At 36.9% G+C, this 22,136-nt stretch overlaps 1 protein-coding gene across 1 annotated transcript in view; it reads right to left on the bottom strand.

Moving 5' to 3' along the window:
• LOC145774265 (uncharacterized) overlaps nt 1-22,136 on the bottom strand; it is a 104,945-nt gene that overhangs the window by 31,035 nt on the left and 51,774 nt on the right. Inside the window, exons 5-10 of the mRNA XM_082585462.1 lie at nt 16,631-16,820; nt 14,192-14,344; nt 13,745-13,829; nt 9,742-9,890; nt 9,182-9,237; nt 8,873-9,003 (exon numbers count right to left, since the gene is read on the bottom strand). Of these exons, the coding sequence (XP_082441588.1) occupies nt 8,873-9,003; nt 9,182-9,237; nt 9,742-9,890; nt 13,745-13,829; nt 14,192-14,344; nt 16,631-16,820 (764 nt within the window). The remainder of the gene's footprint in view (nt 1-8,872; nt 9,004-9,181; nt 9,238-9,741; nt 9,891-13,744; nt 13,830-14,191; nt 14,345-16,630; nt 16,821-22,136) is intronic.

The raw sequence follows: 22,136 nt of genomic DNA, 5'->3' as shown, positions 1-22,136 counted from the left end.
GACACCAGTCTCGGGGAAGTAAGTATATCATGAGGAATGAAGGCTTCTGTTCCGGACTTCACCACTCTTTCATGAAATCTTTTATTTGGCTTAGAGTCTGGTATATATGAGGCTAACGACTTATCGTCCTCACTGGAGCTACTGTCAAGTCGAGACTTTTTTTCACTTATTGCAAATAGCAACCCTAAATTCAACACGGTGTCATGGCGATATCAACCTAAATTCCATGTCATCGGTTGCCCACATAGACATAGTCCGATCATCACCAAACTTCACAGAAGCTGTTTTCCCATCAAATAGAACATTTTCACCAATCTACATAAAAATCGATTGACATGACGGCATTGTGTGCACCCTAGTACTGTAGGTGTAGCTTTCCTCGAATAGAATCATGTAAACGTGTAAATTTGCAGAACGTTAAAACTGCTACTTTACTAAGTGCAGTTTTTAAACGAAACTCAAAAAGTTTCGAAAATTGCCTTTTTTTAATGAAATTTGAAAATATATATTCATTTAGGGGGTGGAGCTATCAATCATCGAGATAATTTTATTTCCAAGTATTTTATAGCTGTCATAATTTATGGCGGTGGGATGGTGCAACGGATAAGGCGTTGGCTTTCCAATTATGCAAACCTGGTTCGACTCACGGCTTCAGCTGGTTGTTGAAAAACACCGCCCACCTCTACCCAGGGTGTAATAAATTGGGTGGGCGTAGTTGCTGAAGTAAAGGCGGCCGAGAGAAAGGAACTGGCCACCCTACTCTCCTTAGTGCCGAAGGCTTAGTATAATGAGAACCAGTGGCGGCTCGTCATAAGGGACTGCGGGACTGCAGCCCCCCAACATTTTTATGCATATGTGAATTATAATACATATAGTTGTTTTGCCATGTTTTTTTAATTTATTTCGCTTGAAGAATTAAAAAATTCTTAAATTAATTTTTTTTTGTAATAAAAAAATTAATTGGCAACTCTGGTCCTGCAAATTCTGCAGGTCCGGTGTCGCTTGTTCTTTTTTAATGACGTAGGTTTTTCAGAAAAAAGTTTTCTAGCATCACTGAACAAGCGCAGTGGGGACTGCAAATAGAACAGACCCTCGTCAGGGATTCCAACTTTGGTTTTCGTAAATCTTTAGGGTAAGCGTGTGGAAGCTATCGGTGATTAGGTAAATGGATCGTTGGTTACTTTACTTGATCTGTGTTTTGAGAAGTCACTGAGACAGACTGGTTTTGATGAGAAGTAAAGCCAATTACTGTAATTATTTTTTTGAAAAGAATTATTAGGCTGTGATATTTTCAAATAAGACTTATAGGTAGGCATGATTTAGATGTTAACTGTAGCCATTTTAAGGCATCGTATGTAGAGCTAAAGGGGTTATATAGTATAGCCTAGTAAAAGGACACCACTGAAAAACTTTTTTTTTAATAATTAGATGTGTGAAGTTCTAGTCTACTTGGCTTTAAATTAGCACAAAGTTGCATACTCACATTATTGTATTGAGTTCTATACACATGATGTAGTTTAGTTCTATTTAAAGTGTAAGAGTTTTACAAAGTTGATTGCTGATTATAGCCTATTCTTATCCCTGGTAACGTTGGCTGCATAGCCGAGTGGTGAGAACACTGGAACGGCAATCGAGAGGGCGCCGGTTCGACACCGCTCAAGAGCATGCAGCTGTGTCTGTGGCAGGACACTTAAAGGCATGCCTGAAGGTGGACACGAAGATTGGCTTCCTTGCCTTCCCATCCGCTTAATCTAAATCTTCAACCACCGGGTGTAAGCCTGGATACGACAAACAAAAACATCCCTGGTAACCAAGTTAAAATTTTCAATGTTTGTTCAATGTATCCCTACTCTATGGTAACATTCTTACCTCATTTAAGTTTACTTGGGGTTGGGGAACAATTTTTTAGGTGTACTCAGGAGTTTTTAAAATCATGGCTAATTCAGTAACCAGTTTGAAACAACTAAAATTTTTTCAACTTACACTACACGAGAAAACTGATGTTAAAACCAGAGGAAGACCAACACCAATTTTATCAATTACGCAAGAGGGTAAAAGTAGAGGAAAAGTTTATGTAAGAAAATTTGATGCCAAGGTTTATGATCAGTATGAATGGATATGTGGTTGTAGTGATGAAAATGCATTGTATTGCTTTCCGTGCATCCTGTTTGGTGGTGAGGCTGTCTGGACCAAGAATGGAATAACAAATTTGAAGAAACTTCCTAGAAAAATTAATATACACAAGTCTTCAGCTACGCATATGAACAATATGGTCGACTTGTCTATGTTAGGAAAAGTGAACATATTGTGTGAAATTGATTCAGGCTACAAGCTAGCAGTTGCTAAGCACAATGAGCAAGTGTCTAAAAACAGGTTGGTGCTATCAAAAATTATTGACTGTGTTAAATTCTGTGGAAAATTTGAACTTCCTCTAAGAGGACATGATGAAACATCCACATCATCTAAACACCCTGGTGTATTTCGAGGCTTAATTCATTTTGCATGTCAATTTGATTCAAGCTTTGAGGCTCATTTTAACTCTTCAACTGTCTTCAAAGGCACATCAAAGTCAATTCAGAATGATATTTTGGAGTCAATTTTGTCTATATGCAAGGTAATAATTAAAAATGAAATCTGTAATTCAGACTACTTAGCAATAATGTGTGATGAAACCACTGATGTTTTTGACAAGTCACAAATGGTGATTGTGTTAAGATACGAGAAGAATGGTGTGCCTGTAGAAAGGTTCTGGGGATTTTTTAATCCAGTTAGTTTGACTGCTGAGTCACTTTCTTCAGTGCTTTTGAAGGAGATAAATGAATTAATTGGCAATGATAAATACAAACTGATAGCCCAAACATATGATGGAGCAGCTGCTCTAAGTGGTATACGCAATGGTGTCCAGGTAAAAATTAAAGAAAAATATCCAAATGCCCACTTCATTCACCGTTATGCTCATCAGTTGAATTTAATGTTGCAGAAAGCAACATCACAAAACAGTAGTGTCAGAGTTTTTTTTAACAGTTTATCAGGAATACCAGCATATTTTTCAAATTCACCACAAAGAATGACAGCTTTAGAAGAAGTAAGCAATCGAAGAATCCCTAGACCATCGAACACACGATGGAATTTCAAAAGTAGAACCGTGAATGCAGTGTATGAGTCAAAGGAAGCACTCCTTGAATGTTGCAGTAATTTGGAGATGTCTCATTCTAATAGTACTGGCCATGCAGCTGCTGGAATAAGAAGAATGTTAAATGATGACGAATTTTTGTTTTGGTTAGACTTTTTCTCAAAAGTAATGCCTCATGTTGAAATATTGTCCTCACAGTTTCAATCACAGTCAATTGATTCTGTAAGTGCACATAGTTCTCTACAGGCATTCTATTCAGTTATACAAAAGGTCAGAGATGGACCCATGCCTTTAACAATTTCTAACCCAAATAAAAGAAGACTTGTCAGCAGAGTTAATGAAGCTAAAGAAGTGTGTGATGTTATTTTGATGCAATGCTCTGAAAGATTCCAGTTTACAGGGCATTTGGAAGCGAGTAAGCTGTTGAGACTAAATAACGCACACAGCTACAGTCAACAGTTTCCTGAAAGTTCTTTGCAAAAATGTGTAGAGGCGTATCCCATGCTGGACAAACCTATATTAAAAGCAGAGTTACAAGTTCTGTATATTAGGGAAGATTTATGCAAGACAGATAATTTGGTAGGATTGTTTGCACTTTTGATAGATAATAACTTATTGGCTACTTTTCCAGAACTTACAAAACTAATTAAAATCTTGATCACAATTCCGATGACAACAGCTGAAGCCGAGCGTTGTTTTTCTACATTAAAACGAATCAAAACATTCTTGCGTAGTACCATGACTACACAAAGATTGGCTGCCCTTGCAATGGTTTCAATTGAAAACAGAATGATTACGGAGACAAAAGACTTCAATGAGAAAATAATTAACCATTTTGCAACTTCAAAATCCCGTAGAATAGACTTCATTTTTAAGTAAAATATTTCTCTCTTTTATTCCTATGTCAACTTCTCTCTTCAAGGAACAAACTCTTTTTAACTCATTCAGCCCTGACAAGAACCCGTTGTGTAATATTGTAACCTATATATGCCACACAATTTATTGTAAGTTATCCAATTCATTGGATTGTAGTTGTAGTCAATCTTATTGACCACAATCCACACAATTTTGTTGACCTGGAGCCCTGTTGGGGTTCTTAGTACCGGTACCTTATTTAGAGGATTTACAGGGTGATCAAGCCAAGTGAAGACAGATTTTGATTGTTCAAAATATACCTTACTGAAATGGAAAATTGACATTTCCTTTGTGTAGGCATATAGCTATAATAAATATTGACTAAATAAACCGTTTTCATTTCAGGATAAAGATTTTAGAATTATGTTTGTAATGAGCACAATAAATGCAACTATTCAAGAATTGTTCATAGCAGGGAAGACCCCCAGTGAAATATGCAAAAGTTTGAAGGCTCGTGTTAGCAGGTGTGGGGTTTATAAGGCTCTAAAACACTTGAAAGAGACATGCTCGACTCTTCCCAAGGTACGAAGCACCCCAAAATGCAGTATAAGAACTCCAAAATTAATCCAAAACACCAGGGAAAAAATGAGAAGAAATCCTAAGAGAAGCATTCGAAAACTGGCATCAGAGGCTGGAGTGAGTTATGGAACCATGCAAAATGTCCTAAAACATGATCTGCAACTATCACCATACAAGAAAACCAAAGTTCAGTTACTCTCACAAGCTGTAAAAACCAAAAGATTGGAGAGAGGAAAGGTTCTTTTGGACAAACTTGGTGATGGCACGCAGCCACCAGTTCTTTGAAAAGACGAAAAGTTATTCACTGTCCAGGCTGTGCATAATCATCAAAATGACCGTATTTATGCAAAGAATAAAGAAGATATCCCACGGAATCATAGGCTAAAACTTAGAAATCAAAGGAAAATTTGCGCACTTGTTGGGAAAAAATATCATCAGACACCATACGTGCCTCATGCAGTCAAGTGCACAACGGACTAAGGCGTTTGGTGAAGGCAAAGGGAGGACATATTGAAAAATAAGAGTACACTTTGTTTATTTATACTTTTCTTTGTATTTTTCTTTATATGTGCATTTTTTTTTCCTGCTTGCATGTACTGTTATTTCAACAAATATTTGTCTACACTTGGCTTGATCACCCTGTATAAACAAAGATAAGACATGTTTTTTTTTTGGGGGGGAGATGGTTTTAAAGAGCCTGTATAATTTGGCGTAGATATCATTTTTTTCATTTGTGTTAAGGTTTTGAAGAGTAGACCTGTTCGATTATTTCTAGTACTTGCTTAATTTTCGTCAAATGATTGAACCTTTGCAACCTGTTCTAGAATGTGACTGCATTAAGAGAAAAGTAGATACATTAGGCCTATAGCTTGCCAATTATGTGGAGCCACTGCTGTTTTCTTATCGCCTATGGGCTGTTATAAACGTCACCGGCAAAAAAGAATTAGGTTAATATGTGGCCGTGCTGTACTACTAAGCAATAATACTTTTTACCTAAAACTAACATAATATTTTTTACCCAAAATTTTATTTGTTTGTTTTTGTCATTGTGTCGTGTCGACAAGTTGCAACTGTTTTGTGAGTCGCGCAAGGCCTGGTGCGTTGCGCTTCAAATGGCTTTGCCCGTGGTAGGATTTCTTTGTGGGGTTTTCTTTGCCTGCCTTGCTCTTCTTTGCTATGATCTAAACGCATTAAGATGTGTTCCACTCACGACCATCAGCACTCTTGATAACGCACCATAGCCGATCTTCACAGCAAATGTTTATTTATACAATTCTTGAAAATATCACCTCAAGCTATAAAATTATTGGCTGTTTTTATTTTTTGTAACATTTTATTTTTATTTTCCTTTCTATCCTAAATTTTTCTGAAGGTGCTGCGAGTGCGACCGTGCCAAATTTCTTTCAACTTAATAACTTAGTTCGGTCACAAGCACGTTTTAACGTTCGCGTTTTGTCGCTTTGACCTTTTTCTCGACCTTTGCTATGTTGACGCGTATTGTTTTTTGCTGTGATGGTCAGAAATAAAAACAACTGAACTAAACTTGAACGTTTTTTCGTAACTGTAGCCTATACATTAAAAGTGACATAGACGAAAGCTAATTGTTTGTAATCCAGCTTCAAATATGTGATAGGCTACAGGTTTGTACACTTAGAAAATCGGTGTCCGGTACAGGTTTATAATTATTTATATTAGGTTACTGGTTGATGCAGCCAGTGGCGTAGCCAGGAGAGGGGGGGTTGGCACGCGTGTGACGTCACGATAGTAAGAATGATGCTTTCAGTCTCTATGTTTCTAGAACAAAGTTTGCCTAATTTTATACAAAACTGCATTAAAAGAGCGAGTTTTGCCAATACCAAACATTCAAATAAAACTCAGCCAGGAATTAGCAACAAAAAATCATAAAGACTTAGCTTTATTACCAAAAAATGCCCAAGAAAACATGATTTTATCCTTTTGTGCCACCGGACAGCACCATTTTACAGGAATATTTATACCCACATTTTTGTTGAAAATGCTCTCAGAATGCACCAAATTCAAAGTAATTTTTCAAAATTTTCTGGGGGAGGCCCCCCAGACCCCCCGCCGATGGGTGTCGCCTTTGGCGAAGGCGCCGTCGGGCTTCGTCCGCCGGCCTTCTAAACCACCCCCTTTCAAAATTACTGGATGCAGCCCCCCCAGGTTTTAAGACCACGAGCCGCCACTGATGAGAACCTTATCTTCTCATTCCCCAAAGCTCAGTATCTGAGTATGGGACCTTTACTTTTACCATAATTTATAGCGGTATTATAAGCAGTTTAAAAATTTTCAAAAACAATTTTTGAGGGAGGCAATGGAAAGATCGTATTTTATTGATTAATAAATCCCATTGTAAATGTAACAATGACTGATGACAAATAACAAATAAAACGATCGCAACAACAACAAGGAAAAAACTCGTAGCCACGTGTTGCGTAATATTTACGTAGCTTGCTTGATGTTGAGCGAGTATCATGCTTGTGACAAAAACAATCATTTTCTTCGCAATACTGTATTGGTTCACCTCTTGCTTTACGTTGACTTGAAGCGAAAACCAATAATAATAAAAAAATTTAAACGTCCGTTCAAATGACATTTATTTGCAGTAAGTAATGTAACCTAAAAGGGGTGGCTGCCACCCGATAACCCCGTAAGTCGGCGCCAGTGAATGAAGCAATATGCAGTTTATGTCTTCCAATGTCCCTTAACAGTTTAAGAAATTGAACATCTCTTGCTGGTTAAAAATTATTTTTTAGATGTTGCTACAAATTATAGAACATGGTACAGCACAAACATGGACTCAAAATATAACCCGCAATATGAGCCACACAAAAGCATTAAACTGACTTCATCAATTGAATTACATTCACAAAACAAAATTGTTTTACCTACGAAAGTTATGGTAAACTTCCAACGCTTGCAGGTGCAGAGGTCACCAACCTTTTTTGCACGCGGGCCACATTGGTACTAAGGAGAGCTGTGGCGGGCCGCACTAATAAAATTTTAGGTAGGTTGAATTTCGAAATTCGTACCCAGTATCCCACGTTACATGCTGTTAATATTTATCTTGGAATACCGCAGCAACAAAATTAGTCGAACAACGCTACTGCCACGCCAAGCTCCTTTAACAGCACTTTTGACTTCTTTAACAATGCCTAATAAATGAGGCCACTTGTTTTGAGCACTTGTAGCGAGGCAAGCGGTTTCATCAGAATATTCATGCCAAGCAAGAGTATGGTGTTGTTATTTCGCTTTACAAAAGATATCTTGCAAGTTGCAATTAACAGCTTCAGTAAACAAGGAAATGTTTGACACATCGCAACACAGGCAACTATAATGACCTGCAAACGTATCAGCAGCGAAAAATAGGCTCCAATAACAGGGAAAAAGAAACCAAGCACCATGAAACAAACGCTTGTGGAAATTAACGAAAAAACGTTTCCATCGTAATTCATGAACAGTCTTCTCTCTAAAAAAGCAATGAGTTGGTTTTTCATCATTTTTGTGAGAGTCTATAAAACCGTCTTTCTTTGATTACTAGCCAACTGTCACTTGCGGTGCTTATCAGCATGGTAAAAATTGATGATTAACAACATTTTGCAGTACTAAGTTAAATGTTTTCATAATACAACCAGAAAAAGTCTTTAAATGACTGAGCCCAGCCTCATGGGCGAAACACGTGTCTATAGCTGAGTTCCTGCTACACTCGACTGCCGAGAAACATATAATATTTTGCCAATTTATTATAAATTGAGTTGGCACACCGACCTATTTTGCCTACAAACTTGCATAAAGGGAACACTGCTCGTGAAACACAATAAACATCAAACGCACACTAGGGTTTACGTGACATTTACAAACTTAAAATAAGCAACCCTATGCTCACAGACAATTTCGAAATTCGAAAACAGACGTTTTAATCAACCACTGGGACAGTGTGGCTGGACATCGCATTGGAATAACTTTAATCGACCCCCTCCTAGAACAACAATCCGATTGGTCGGTCGGTGGAATCGTACGGTATGCAAAGCGAAAATATGCTTCCCGAAAAGTATTTTTTGCCTTCATGCTCTTTAACTCCTCAAGAAAAGTATTTTTGGTTATACTTGTGGGCGGATACCTTCCACGGGCCGCATGCGGCCCGCCAGTTGGTAATCCCTGCTGTAGGTTATTTATTTAGAAATAGAATTGTTGTAAAACAAAATAACCTAACCCCAGCTTCAGAAAGTTTTTTACTTGTTAAAGATTGCTTAAATAAACCATTAAAAAGGCAAGCAAAATTCTCACCTAAAGTGAACTTATGGTTTAGTTGTTGAGTCGTAGCCAATAACAAGCGAGCCAACATTTCAGCTCCAAGCACTTGGATGCTCTCGTACGGACTTAAGTGCTTGGACACGGAAAGACGACCAGAAGATCGTCTAAAATTTAAAAAAGAATTAAGTTTAGCAATTAAGCTTATACTGTAGTGAAATATAATCTTTTATCTAAGCTAACATCATTGATGTTGTACATTTCTCCGTAATAACCTTACATTAACCAAATGTTATTAAAAAATAATGGTAACTATTGCAGACGTCCATTCAAACAAAACAGTACCTTGGCTGCATTGTCTTTGGCCCTCCAAAGCACACCTCAAGCAAGGGAACACAAAGCTGAAAAAATAAAATTGTCATAGACAGCAAGCACAGCTTTTCTGCGTGTTATTTTGACTTGTCGAGTATACGTTCATGCTTGATGATTAACAACTTGGATTTAATGGAAGAAAAAGTAAGAAACCTAAACTTTGTTTTTAGCATAAAGAATGCTCTTGAAGAAAACGAGTGACTGGTTGATATGGGCATTGGGGAATCTGCTCCAAGTGTTTGCTTTCACTTGTTGTATAGCTCTCTATCTTGAGCTGCAGAATGGTATTGGTAGGGTATCTTGTACAGTACAGTAGAAACACCGAACTGACATCAATTAAGCTTCGGGTAAACGCTCTTAACAGCGTGAATTATTTTCATGAACTGTCTTCTATGAGGCATTGTAAATAGCAACTTTAATTTGTCAGTGCAGAAAACGAGTGTGGTGTTGTACAATTATCTCTTGTGCGATTCCGTTCGCCACAATAGACCGAGACGTCTTGCATGCAGTTGGAGATCAAAATAATCACAAACCGTTTCAAACAACTCTGGCAGAATGTCATCCAGACACACGGCAAGTTTCCACATTGATTCAATCAAAGCTCTGGTCAATGCTTTACTTTTCAATTTCAGCTTCAATGGTTGAGTGAAAAGTTTACAATATTTTGGTGAAGCTAGGAGATCTGAAAAAATAAAATGCATATAGCCTACGCAACAAACTAAAAAAGAGAAAAATATCTACTGCAAAAATACGTATCACTTTGGTCTAAGTGCTTACTAAAAAATTATTACTTTTTTACAATATACGTAGACGTGATTTAATTAGGGGTAGGCTATACATATGGGGTATCTCAAAGTCAATTGGTGACACCTTCAAGTTATTCAGTATGCTCAGCTGATTGTTTTAAGACCTCAACTGGGTCATTTGAGTTATTTTCCCGGCAGTGCCGGCAAAAACAGTGTTTCGGATTGCACACTATGAAAAATCCCAGATTTCAGGCCAAAAAGCCAAATGTAGTCTTGAGAAAAGTACACACCCATACGCATTACGCAAAGTTTGCAATTTCACTTCAGATATTTAAATCGGTACTTGCAACCACATGTAGCAAAGCGGGCATCACATTTAAGCAATCACGGCAAGCTTTCAAAACCATCTTAATGACTTTTTACAACCATACATATTGCCTCAAGGTCGATGATGTTCCAGGATATGTGCCTCCAACAGATGGAACTATGTCAAAAACATCTCGTCTATCAACGGACTATGAATCCTACAAGCATGTGTTGCCTTCTCTACGAGTCATTGATGGTATAAAACATTTACAAGTGATTCAAAGCAAGAAAAATTGTACCCTTGCAATATCCATAATAATGAAGTTCAGTGGTGGTAAACCATTTCGATTAAGACCTCTATCTTTTGCGGTGGAAACCAGAGAAAATATAACAAGATTAATTGTGGAGCAGTTACATCGATTGTGTTTGGCAAGCAATAGAAATGTTTCACCAATTGACCTATGGGAAAAAGTTACGGTACTTCAATAAAGACAGATTATGTCAGCAGAAATCTTGGCATCGAGGAATCCATTGCAGCTACGCTAGGGTCAAACCATATACCTTTGCATTTGCGTTGCGTCAGTCATACTTGCAAAGTCTTCGATCGTGGTAATTTAAATGTAATGTTGGAAAACGAACAAAAACTCTATATGCGGAAGATTTTATTGCTCACATACCCGCATTAAAATCATTTCTCCCCTCCAGCAAGAGTGTTGCATTTGCTGCTTTGGAAGCTCTATCTAAACTGGCAGTGAATGATGGTCATAAGTCATCACAATTCGAATTGTTTGACAAGGTTGTTGAATCTGGAAAATCGAAGAAGCATAGCCAATTCAAGGAGAGGAGATTTGGGAAGCTTGGATGCACAGCAGCAACGATCTTGTATCACATTCCGGAATATAAGTCATTGCTCGAAAGCACAAAGTCGAATACTCAATTGGTGCAAGCTTTTCGCATATATTTGCAGAGTGACTTTGTTGTGTTGGGATTGAAAGTGCATGGGTTTCTTACCGTTTCACACTTCCAATGTTAAATATGGTTGGAAAAAACACTCAAACAGAGCTTGTACAAATATTACCGGACTTGCACACTGCCTTGGCTAATATTCAATATTCTCCGTTCAATATTCAGCAATGCTAATATTCTCCATGTCGATCATTGGCCAAAAGATCAGCAAGCTGCTCCAACAAAATATTCACTGCCACAGGAATCCGAGTGACTGGACGAGTGGTGGAGTGACTGGGCCAAATTTGTTCAAAGTAAATCCGATTAACACGGAAGAACAAGGCGAAACTGAACCTGACTTTGATTTTAACTAAACAATGTGACTCCGTGAGTGACCTTCTAGAAATTCCATTAGAAGAAGACATATTGACTGCATTGCATTTTACATATGACAATGATAATTAATCAAGAACTGGGAGATGCTAATCTACAACGATCCAGGAACGAAGATGTTGATATTGCGGTAAATGAGCCGTGCATTGTAATTTGGGATGCTGGGAACAAAAGAAATTGGCATCTTGGAATTTGTATGAAGAACAATGGTGATACAACTTAAACAATTGAACATTTAGAAAGGGAAAGTCATAACAATGAAAGTGTGAATCAGAGGTGGAGATATCCAAGCAGGCCTGATGTTCAATGTGCTGCGTCTCACAGATAATGCCATGTAATATACTTGGTTCATGGGATATGTCAGGAAGGAATATGACATTTCTCTTGGATAACTGCCACATCATTGAGGGATTATTCATAGCATTTTACTACAAGTAGTTTGCTACGTAGTACTATTATCATGAATCAGTAGGCTATAACTAGCAAACAGAACAGTATACCGGTACTTATTAAATACTACCACAGACATTGATTGCTTGCAGTAGCACAGTGGGCATTGCTAGTAGTGAATCCGATATTTTTACTATGTTAACCAGGCTGGCAAATTCGTCTTTAGTGGGGAAAGAGTCAAGCGTGCTTTAAATAATGGCGAGAGTCTATATTTGTTTATTTAAGTAAAAAATATCACTTTTGCGTAAGTCTAGTTGGAATCTGGCGGAGTAATTACATGAGTGCAGGCGAAAGTGCGGCTCTAATACTCTCCTCGAGTTTGCAAGACTGTAAACCAGTGTTTCTCAACCTTTTCATGAACTGGCAAAATTTTACTACCCCCCAACAAAAACGATTAATTACCAATTACGAAAAGCGACTATAAAACAATAAATACTATTAATACAGTACTACAAAAAGGGCTCAATGCAAAGCAAAAAGCCAAGCAGAGCGATATAATTACATCAAATATAGGCTAGTTACCAGTCTCTAAAACTCTTAAAGCCTGTTTTACCCTAAAAGGGGGATCATCAGAAGGTCCTTATTCAAAGATAATTATATTTCTGTTTTCACCCTTTTAGTGTCATTTTCATCCTTTTAGGGTGAAACAGGCTGTAAGGGTTTTAAAGACTAGTAAGTAGTAACTTTATTTGATGAAAAGCAAACATATATTTGCGAGCCTTATAGGCCTACTGGTAGTCAGTATGAATCCTGGGCTTGGTGACAAAGTGCCAGTTTCTTCACATCCAGTGTAAAGCCAGTGAGAAACATTCGAAGATCACCTCTTATGGATATTAGATATGTCAACTTGTCAAGTGGGTTTCGCTGTTTGGTATGTAGCAGAACAACACAGATGAATCCCTTTTCCACCAAGTATGAGGTAGGAAATGCTACCACGAAGATACGAGCTCTTTGACGAAATCGTTTACCCTTAAGCCGAGGTAATCATACCCCCCTTGCAAAATCAAAACCCCCCCCCTCCGGGGGCCGATACCGTCCCCTTTGAGAACCACTGCTGTAAACAATGCCCATCCTGAATATCACCATTGTAAACAGTAAAGCCAATTGCTGGCATATGGCGACATTATATACTGTATTAAATGCATTATTAACGTTAAAAGTGTCATTTTCGATTTTATGCATTCTGGACACCGTTTTTGCCGGCACTGCCTCAGTTTTTCTACAAATTTATTGAATTATGGCTTAAAATGCTCAGGAGACAAGATACTTCAAAATAGGGGTGTCACCAAAATGATCCAGAATGATAACTTTTTTAACCATATGTACAGCCTACCCCTAATTTAATATAAAAGTTGGAAATGTTGTTTGATAAGTGTGAAGTTTGGTAAGTGTCAACTGTGTCAAGTTTAGTTTGATATTTTTCTTGTGCAAGGAAATGCATGATGTGGAAGATTGGGATTAGACAGGCAGAAAGGAAGCCATTGGTTGTCTCTTATCACATAACAGCTGCATGTCTTCGTTTGGTGTCGAACAGACTCCACTCCAGTATTGCCTAAATACTGCTCTCGCCACAGCATCTCGTCATACTCCGACAACAAATTTTTACTTAGCAATATTGGAATTCATTATATATTTAGAAAAACAGTTTCCTTGAATTTTAGGTCAATTTAAATTTTACACAACATACAATTTGTACCTTTATTACTTGCAAAACATTCTATCAAGCTACTCCATGCTTTGAAAGCACAAATCTTGATCTGTTCATCAGAATGACAAAATCCCTGCAAGCACACAAAGCTACAATGTATTGTAGGCAACATGGTTGGAAATTCTACTATCAAATGCTTCGCAAAATTATTTAGATAAGCTTTTGCAATAGATTGAGTTTCGCTTTTAGATAAGATTTATTTGAATAAGTTTGCGCCTAACGAATTTTTTTGCAAAAAAACATTCATACGGCACTTTGCATAGAAGTCTTTTCCTACAACTACACTCAAAATACCTCACTCCATGAAATAAAGAACCACTCAAATACTGCTTTAAAATTGCAGTTTAGCAAAAGATACCCACAAGTAGTATTTTCTAACACAATGACAACAGCGCCATATAAAAGCACCTCTCACATTGTAAATCCAATTCTCACCTTTTCAAGAAATTGTAGCATTAAGTTGCTTAAACTGCTGCTTCGTTTGTAGTCTTCTCCTATGATGGACATATAGACGGGAAGTTGACAAGATAAAACTTCTCGAAGAATCTCCGTTTTGTTGGTAAGAGACTTCAGTTTTGGCAGAACTTCCTGGATGAAATTTGAAATATAAACGCCTCACAAATGCATACTTCTGAGGTTTTGTCTCAGCTTCGGCAAAACCACTTTAGCTACTGATGGTGCGTTTTTGTCGTACCCAAGCTTATAAGCGAAACCAAAGGTTTAGATTAAGTAGGCGGGAAGGCAAGGAAGTCAGTCTTTTTGTCTACCTATGCATGAATTTAAGTGCCTTGCCAACAATTCCACAGCAACGTTTTCTTGATAGGTGGCCAACCAACGTCCTTTTGAACGTTTGTTTGATTTTGTCTTCCTCGATTTAGTCTATCCTACCAGGTGCACAGGCAGTTACTCGGCGGAATGGCCCGTTTCGGCGAGTCCGATTCGGCTAATCCGATTCGGCGAGTTCCCTATTCGGCGAGAGCCTTTTTCGGCGAGTGCCCTATTCGGCGAGTTTTTGAAATTTTATTTTTGAAAAGGAATTATCGGGTACCGTAGCCTAACTGTTTTCACATCGTTAAACGTTGAAATCGTGCGGAAAGGAATAAAAATAAAATGTTTGAACTATTAAATTAAAAATCGTCACGTCAGTTGAGTTGTTTTTATTTCTGACCATCATATCAAAAACAATACACGTCAACATAGCAAAGGTAGAAGCGATAAAACGCAAACGCTAAAACGTGCTTGAATTCGTCATGTCCGTTCAGTTGTTTTTAAGGTGGAAGCGACAAAACGCGAACGTTAAAACGTGCTTGTGACCGAAGTAAGTTATTGAGTTGAAAGAAATTTGGCACGGTCGCAACACCTTCAGAAAAATTTAAGATGTGAAGGAAAAATAAAAAAAAAAATGTTACAAAAAAAAATCATGTTTATATCTATAAGTTAGTACTTTTAATTAGTTAAAATGCTTAGTTTGGATCAACAAATATGTGGCCTACAGATTGGATTGAAAGGAAATTATCGGGTACCGTAGCCTAGTTATCCCTACCAGCAAAAATTTGTTCCAAGAACCCAGTTAGCCTAACAGTTCATTTTTACATTGTAGTAACAGAATGAAAAGGCTAACTAAATGTGTGGTCTATCGTTTTAACGTCGCTAAACGTTGAAATCGTGTAGAAAAAAGAACTTTGACGACTAGGATACGTAACGGTTGAAACTGAGAAGCATTCACAGAAGCCCTTCGATACGTTGCATTTTTAAGATTATGCATTTTTAAGATAATGTATGCAGACGTTGAATCAATGTACAAATGAACTGTTAGGCTAAATGGGTTCTTGGAACAAATCGAAGGGCTTCTGTGAATGTTTCCTAGTTTCAACGTATCCTAGTCAGCAAAGTTCTCTTTTCTACACGATTTCAACGTTTAGCGACGTTAAAACGATGTAAAAACAACAATTTCAGCTGGTCGGGATAACTAGGCTACGGTACCCGATAATTTCCTTTCAATCCAAGCTGTAGGCCACACATTTGTTGATCCAAACTAATCATTTTAACTATTCAAAAGTACTAACTTATAGACATTAAACATGACTTTTTTTTGTAACATTTTCTTTTTTTATTTTCCCTTTATTTCTTAAATTTTTCTGAAGGTGTTGCGACCGTGCCAAAGTTCTTTCAACTCAATTACTTACTTCGGTCACAAGCACGTTTTAACGTTCGCGTTTTGTCGCTTCTACCTTTTTCTACACCTTTGCTATGTTGACGTGAATTGTTTTTGATATCATGATCAAAAATAATAACAACTGAACGGACATGACGAATTCAAGCACGTTTTAACGTTCGCGTTTTGTCGCTTCTACCTTTGCTATGTTGACGTGTATTGTTTTTCATATGATGGTCAGAAATAAAAACAACTCAACTGAACTGACATAACGAATTTTAATTTAATAGTTCAAACATTTTATTTTTATTCCTTTCTGCACGATTTCAACGTTTAACGATGTAAAAACGGCAATTATAATTAGGTAAGTTATCGGTACCCGATAATTCCTTTTCAAAAATAAAATTTCAAAAACTCGCCGAATAGGGCACTCGCCGAAAAAGGCTCTCGCCGAATAGGGAACTCGCCGAATCGGATTAGCCGAATAGTAGCAGACCCGTTACTCGGAGTGTACTAAGAGCAATTAGCTCTAAAATAGAATAAGTGATGTTGTATTGAAGGGTGCACATTATTTTCACTGCACCAGCAATAGCTATTTGCAACAAATTATAAAATAAGCAAACCTGCACCAGCAATAGCTATTTGCAACAAATTATAAAATAACCGAAGCATTGCAGAATACTGCGAATACAAAAGTAACTTTACAAATAACATCTTACCGATTTCAACAAGTTTGCACAAAGGGATAGTATTTTCTTTTTGTTATTCTGAATGACCTTCAAATTGACTTCTATTGTGGTAATTGCTAGTTGCCTTGTAGTAGCTTGGGTATGACAAGACAGTTGCAAAAGTACCTTGATCCATAAACAAATGTGTTGATTCATATCATCTGGACATTGCTGCAAGAACCTAAAATATATCGTGTACAACAATTTAGCTCTTGACCAAGAATAAGCTTGCAACTTTGAGAACAAGATCAGGTGGCGCTGATTTGAGTATCAAGGCGTGTGCTTGATGAAGCATTTCAAGAACTGCTCACTATTTAGCGGCACTTATTTATAGATTAAATCAGACAACAATTCAACAACAAACGGAACTTTTACTCTGTCAATAAATATCAGTGACCAGGCCTGCATCAGTAGTTCAGAGTTTCAAGAATTATGCAAACACACAGAGTTAAATTAACATAAAAATGATAAAAATTTCAAGCAGTTATTTTAGTGTGAAGAACAAAACTTTGCATTCTGTAATAATGATGTATGTGCAGTAGAAGGCCTTCGTACTTTGATGGGTATCGCTCAATACCAACCGACGTAGTTTATTCATCAATAGGTTTGTTTTGTATATTTTTGTGTATTGTATAAGATTAGAAAAAATATGTATTCTGAGGGCTGTTTAGTTAGTCCTATAACGTTGAAGTCAACAAGCATACAAACACACCTTCTATATATATTCTTCATCTTGTATCTTCAGAATTACTTTATAGCCTGTCGTATTTTGAGTGTTACTAGGCTAGTACACCCAAGGCCTAAGTAACTATTTGTTTGGTTGTAATCAACTTGATTGGTACCAAACAGCTGTTTATACAACTCAGAAATAGACCTGGGATTACTTCTAGGTCCGTGTAATTAACAAGACGTTAAGTCTATGGGACTCTCAATAGTTGTAAACAATTCAAAAAAACAAGCGTATTTTGGAATCAGGGGCTTATAGTCCAGGAGTTATGAGTTTAATTACATTTTCATTAGGAAATTTAAGGAAGAACTTTTTAAATGTATTTTTAGGCATAGAATCTAAAAATCGAGTGCTTACACGCCGAAAACTGGACATTTTTGAGATATTAGCAATTTTTATTGTTTTTGGGCTACTTCCGTTTTTTATTTTCTATTTTTTTCCTTTACCAATTTGTCATAGAATTAAGACAGCTTCTTAGTTCAAAAAGTGAAATTGGTCAAAGTCTGTCAAGACAAAAGGTTATCTGTCATGGTTTTTGAGTAGCTGTAACAGTTTTTGTGTTTTTCAAATATGAAACTGTAAAAAAATACAATCTGAGATTCAAGATTTAGTTAGATAATGTCAAAATCATCATTCTGACTTTCACTGTCATCTGAGTCGTAAGAAAAATTCGAATCCTCGTAGTCACTGTCATTGTTATATTGGTCTACATCCAGAGAATCTGGCAGCTGAGAGCCTTCAAACCAATTTGGCACTATCTTGCCGCTATTATCCTCTTTCCACCCATGGTCGAAGGCGAAGGGTGACTCTGTCACAGACTTGAATTCATCTGCAAGTTTCCACATCCTTGCAATAAAATTTGCTCGCTTAATGTGCTGGATAAACGCTGCCCTGCAAGGAGGCATTGCTGTAGGTTCCAAACCTTTTACTTTTTGCAGAGGTCGATCACTATCTATTGGCGTAAACTTTGTTTCAAATATAACCAGCGGGCTTCATTGACGTCATGAAGTTGCCTTTTCCCGTATGTTGCACAATGCACATACAAACTCTTCAAGAGCAACTTCCGTGGCAGAGCTAACACTGATCGAACTGCCTAAATCTGTCAGTGCTTGAAGGAATTGAGGGTACTTTAATGCAATAAGTTCAGTTCAGTTTATTTTGTTGGCGAAAAAAAAAATATAAATATATACAAAAACACAAATAATGTCGCGATATCGGGCAAAATCTTGCAATTATTAGGGCAAAAATTGCTATATGAAAAGCTACAAAATTGCATGAATTAAGAAAAACTATAAATTAATATCTTTTACCTATCAAACTAAGTACAGCAAACAGCCTCTTATTTGCACAAGAAATGTGCCGCAAATTTTTCATTTGGCACACCCGTATTGATGTATTGTATTGCATGGTGATCAAACTGTAGTACAAAATGCATTTAACCAACTGCATCATACCAATTTGGGCAGCTACTAAAATATGTCTCTAATACTTTTGTGAAACTGCCCAAATCAAAATGCAAAATTTGCCATATAAGTTAGCTAATTTTATTAATTTTTGCAAATGCATTGTGTTGATTTGGGCAGCTGAAAACATGAAATTATCTGATGAAACTGATTAGTCTGTTTATGCAACTGCCCAAGTTAGCGTGAGGCAGTTTCCCCCAAATGGACAAATTTAATAATTTTTCCCATTTACATACAGTAACTGTATCGTTTAGATTTGGGCAACAAAAAAATATGAAATTATCTGATCATAGTCCATTTATAAAACTGCCCAAATTGGCATGATGCGGTTGCCTCGGCATCAACATTTACAAAATCTTAATTTTTTTCATAATACCCAATGGATATTATCCATAAATGCATCATCTTGATTTGGGCAACTACAAAATATGAATTTATATAAATCTGGTGAATACTTCTATAAAACAATTCGGGTGGAGAGGTTACAGTACTTTTTCAACCATAAACGAACATAGCTAAGCAACACCACAACATTTAACAAAAAAATGTTACAGGCTACCTGTTAAATTTTATGTTAATGTTGTGGTGTTGCTTAGCTTTGTTTGGCTACTTTTATCAAACTACCCAAATTAAAATGATGCAGTTGCGCCCCGTGTCATAATAATTTCACCAACAATTAAAAAATGCTACTGCTAAAATATATAATCTCAAACCAATCATAATATAGGCCTATTCATCTATTTCAAAAATTTCCAAACTTAAAACCTCCTATGCAAGCTGGCAAAATATTTGCAAAGCAAAATATTTGCAAAATATTTGCTTTGCAAGATCTTGTGTGAAACATGACAGCTCCACTTTTTTCATTAATATCTTGACTTATAATAGTCAGTCTGACTTAGTCTGTCTGTCAGTCTGTAGTCAGTCATGTCTTGAATTAAGTCAGTCTGTCTATAACCAAATAGTCAGTCTGTCTTGACTTAAGATAGTCAGTCTCTTTGTGTGTCTCAAGGCCGTTGCCTTAAGCATCATGCAAGGGTTGCTCTGTTGTTGAACTTGGCCAAGTCTCAAGCCGAGCACTCTGCTTTCAGACCGTGGTTTCATTCAAAAAGATGCTTAGTTAGGGTGAGACACTGCGGAATGGCCCGTTTCGGTGAGTCTGATTCGGTGAGTCCGATTCGGTGAGTCTGATTTGGTGAGTCCGATTCGGTGAGTCCGATTCGGTGAGTCCGATCTCTTAACAGGGGATTTTTTCAATTTTTTTTTTAAATTATCCGGTACCATAGCCTAATTATCATTGCCGTTTTAGGGTTAGGGGTTAGGGTTAGGGGTTAGGAACTCACCGAATCAGACTCACCGAATCGGACTCACCGAATCGGACTCACCGAGTAGTAGCAGACCCGAGACATCCTAGAATCTAAAGTAAAATGTGCAAACTTGGGTTCTATTATATTATCATGAGTGCATTCATTTTGTCCAATTATAATACAAATATACTCAATTTCAAAATTTCTATTCAGAGAATGCTGGGTGTAATATTAGAAAATTCGGTGGGTATATTTTCTTGCTTGTAATTAATACAAACAACAATACAGTACATTTTGATAAGTACGGTACTAATATATTTCCTGTTACTGATTTTCCTGATATGATTTGTGCAATCATATAACTGCAGACAGGCTCCATTGTTTCAACTTCAAGGTCTATTGATCAGTTCAGTTTACTTTTGTTTTGTTGGCAAAAAATAAAAAAACAAAAATATACAAAAACACAAATAATAATTCGCACAACAAGGATGGCAGCGAAAGACCAAAAGGTCACCAAAGTCAGCTCTGCCACCCAAACATTTAAACAAAAGACCAAAAATTAAGAACATTAACACATATAGCACAATACCAGCACTTTACATAATACATTAACAGTGGAGTAACACAGGGCAGCATAAAAAAAAAACTGTGCAGAGAATTAAGCAGATGATATGTTTCAGGAGTGATCATAGTACAAATTCTTTAATAAACATTTATATTCAAATTTAAAACTATTATAAGACTTTTCTTGTGTTTCTTTTGGTATTTGATTCCATAGTTTCACTCCATTAAAAACGTAGCATCTTCTTACCAGAGTTCGACATTGCAGAAGGCAAATATAAATCATTCTCCTGGTTCTGATGGGTTTTATGATGGTGAATTTCGTTTACAAAAATAAAACAGCCAGTAAAGGCCCGGGGCAGCATTTTGTGCACATATTTGTACATACATTTTGCAGTCTCTAATTTAATAATATCGTCAATTCTGAGCACATTAAATTGGTGATAAAGAACAGTTGTATTTGTTGACCTCGGCAAAAATAAGCAGGATCGGATGAACATGTTTTGTAACACTTGAAGCGGAGTAAGCAATGTAGAGTTTGCTCTTCCCCAATTTATAATCGAGTACTGGATCTTGGATTGAAACAAAACATAATATAAAGTTTGTAATATTGTTAATGGGGCAATGTATCTCAGTCTAAATGCTATGCCGCAGACCTTTGCAAGCTGCTTTCTAAGATTAATAATATGACTATCCCATGTCAATCGCTCATCCAAAGTTACACCTAGATAGTTTATAGTTTTCTTCCTTTCGATGGATCGGCCACTGATGGACATTGGACAGACTAAAATTTTCTGCTGCACTTTTTTTGTTGCAAAGGATCATATAAGTAGTTTTACTATAATTTAATGAAATTTTATTGGATTTCATCCACACAACAATTTTTCCTATTTCTCTATTGACATTTTTTTGTAGAGACGACAGGCATTTATCTGACATATGAAAGTTTGAATCATCAGCAAAAAGTGTAGTTGAATAAGAAGATGCATTTGGAAGATCATTCACATTAAGAGTGGTCTAGTTTTTCCTTTGCCAAGAAACAGGAATTGTAATCACACCCTGTGATGGCATGGTATCCTGGCAAAGCTGTACAGAATAAGCCATTAATTTCACTGAGCTCCTCCATCATGCTTCTGATGTTAACAATATGCCGAGTATTGTTGTAAGCATGACCCATTTCCAATAAAACTTCTGTTTGCAGGTCCACATCACTACAATAATGCAAGAGAATGATCATTACACCTGTGTCATTACAACGCACATTCACTCGCAGAGGATTGTTACTACTTTTGTAGAGCTGAAAGATGTGATGCACCATCCATGTGTCCGCTTCATTGTGTTCGCAGTCATATCAACAGCAGTCCTGTCTTATTACAAGATTGTCACTTTGTACAATAAATTCATAGCAATTTATTCCCGTTGCCACAATTACTTACTTGTTC

The sequence above is a fragment of the Aplidium turbinatum genome, chromosome 7 (assembly GCF_918807975.1).
Source record: "Aplidium turbinatum chromosome 7, kaAplTurb1.1, whole genome shotgun sequence".
In the NCBI taxonomy this organism is placed as follows: domain Eukaryota; kingdom Metazoa; phylum Chordata; class Ascidiacea; order Aplousobranchia; family Polyclinidae; genus Aplidium; species Aplidium turbinatum.
Note: the sequence above shows the minus strand (reverse complement) of the source record. Positions and strands in the feature narration are given on the sequence as shown.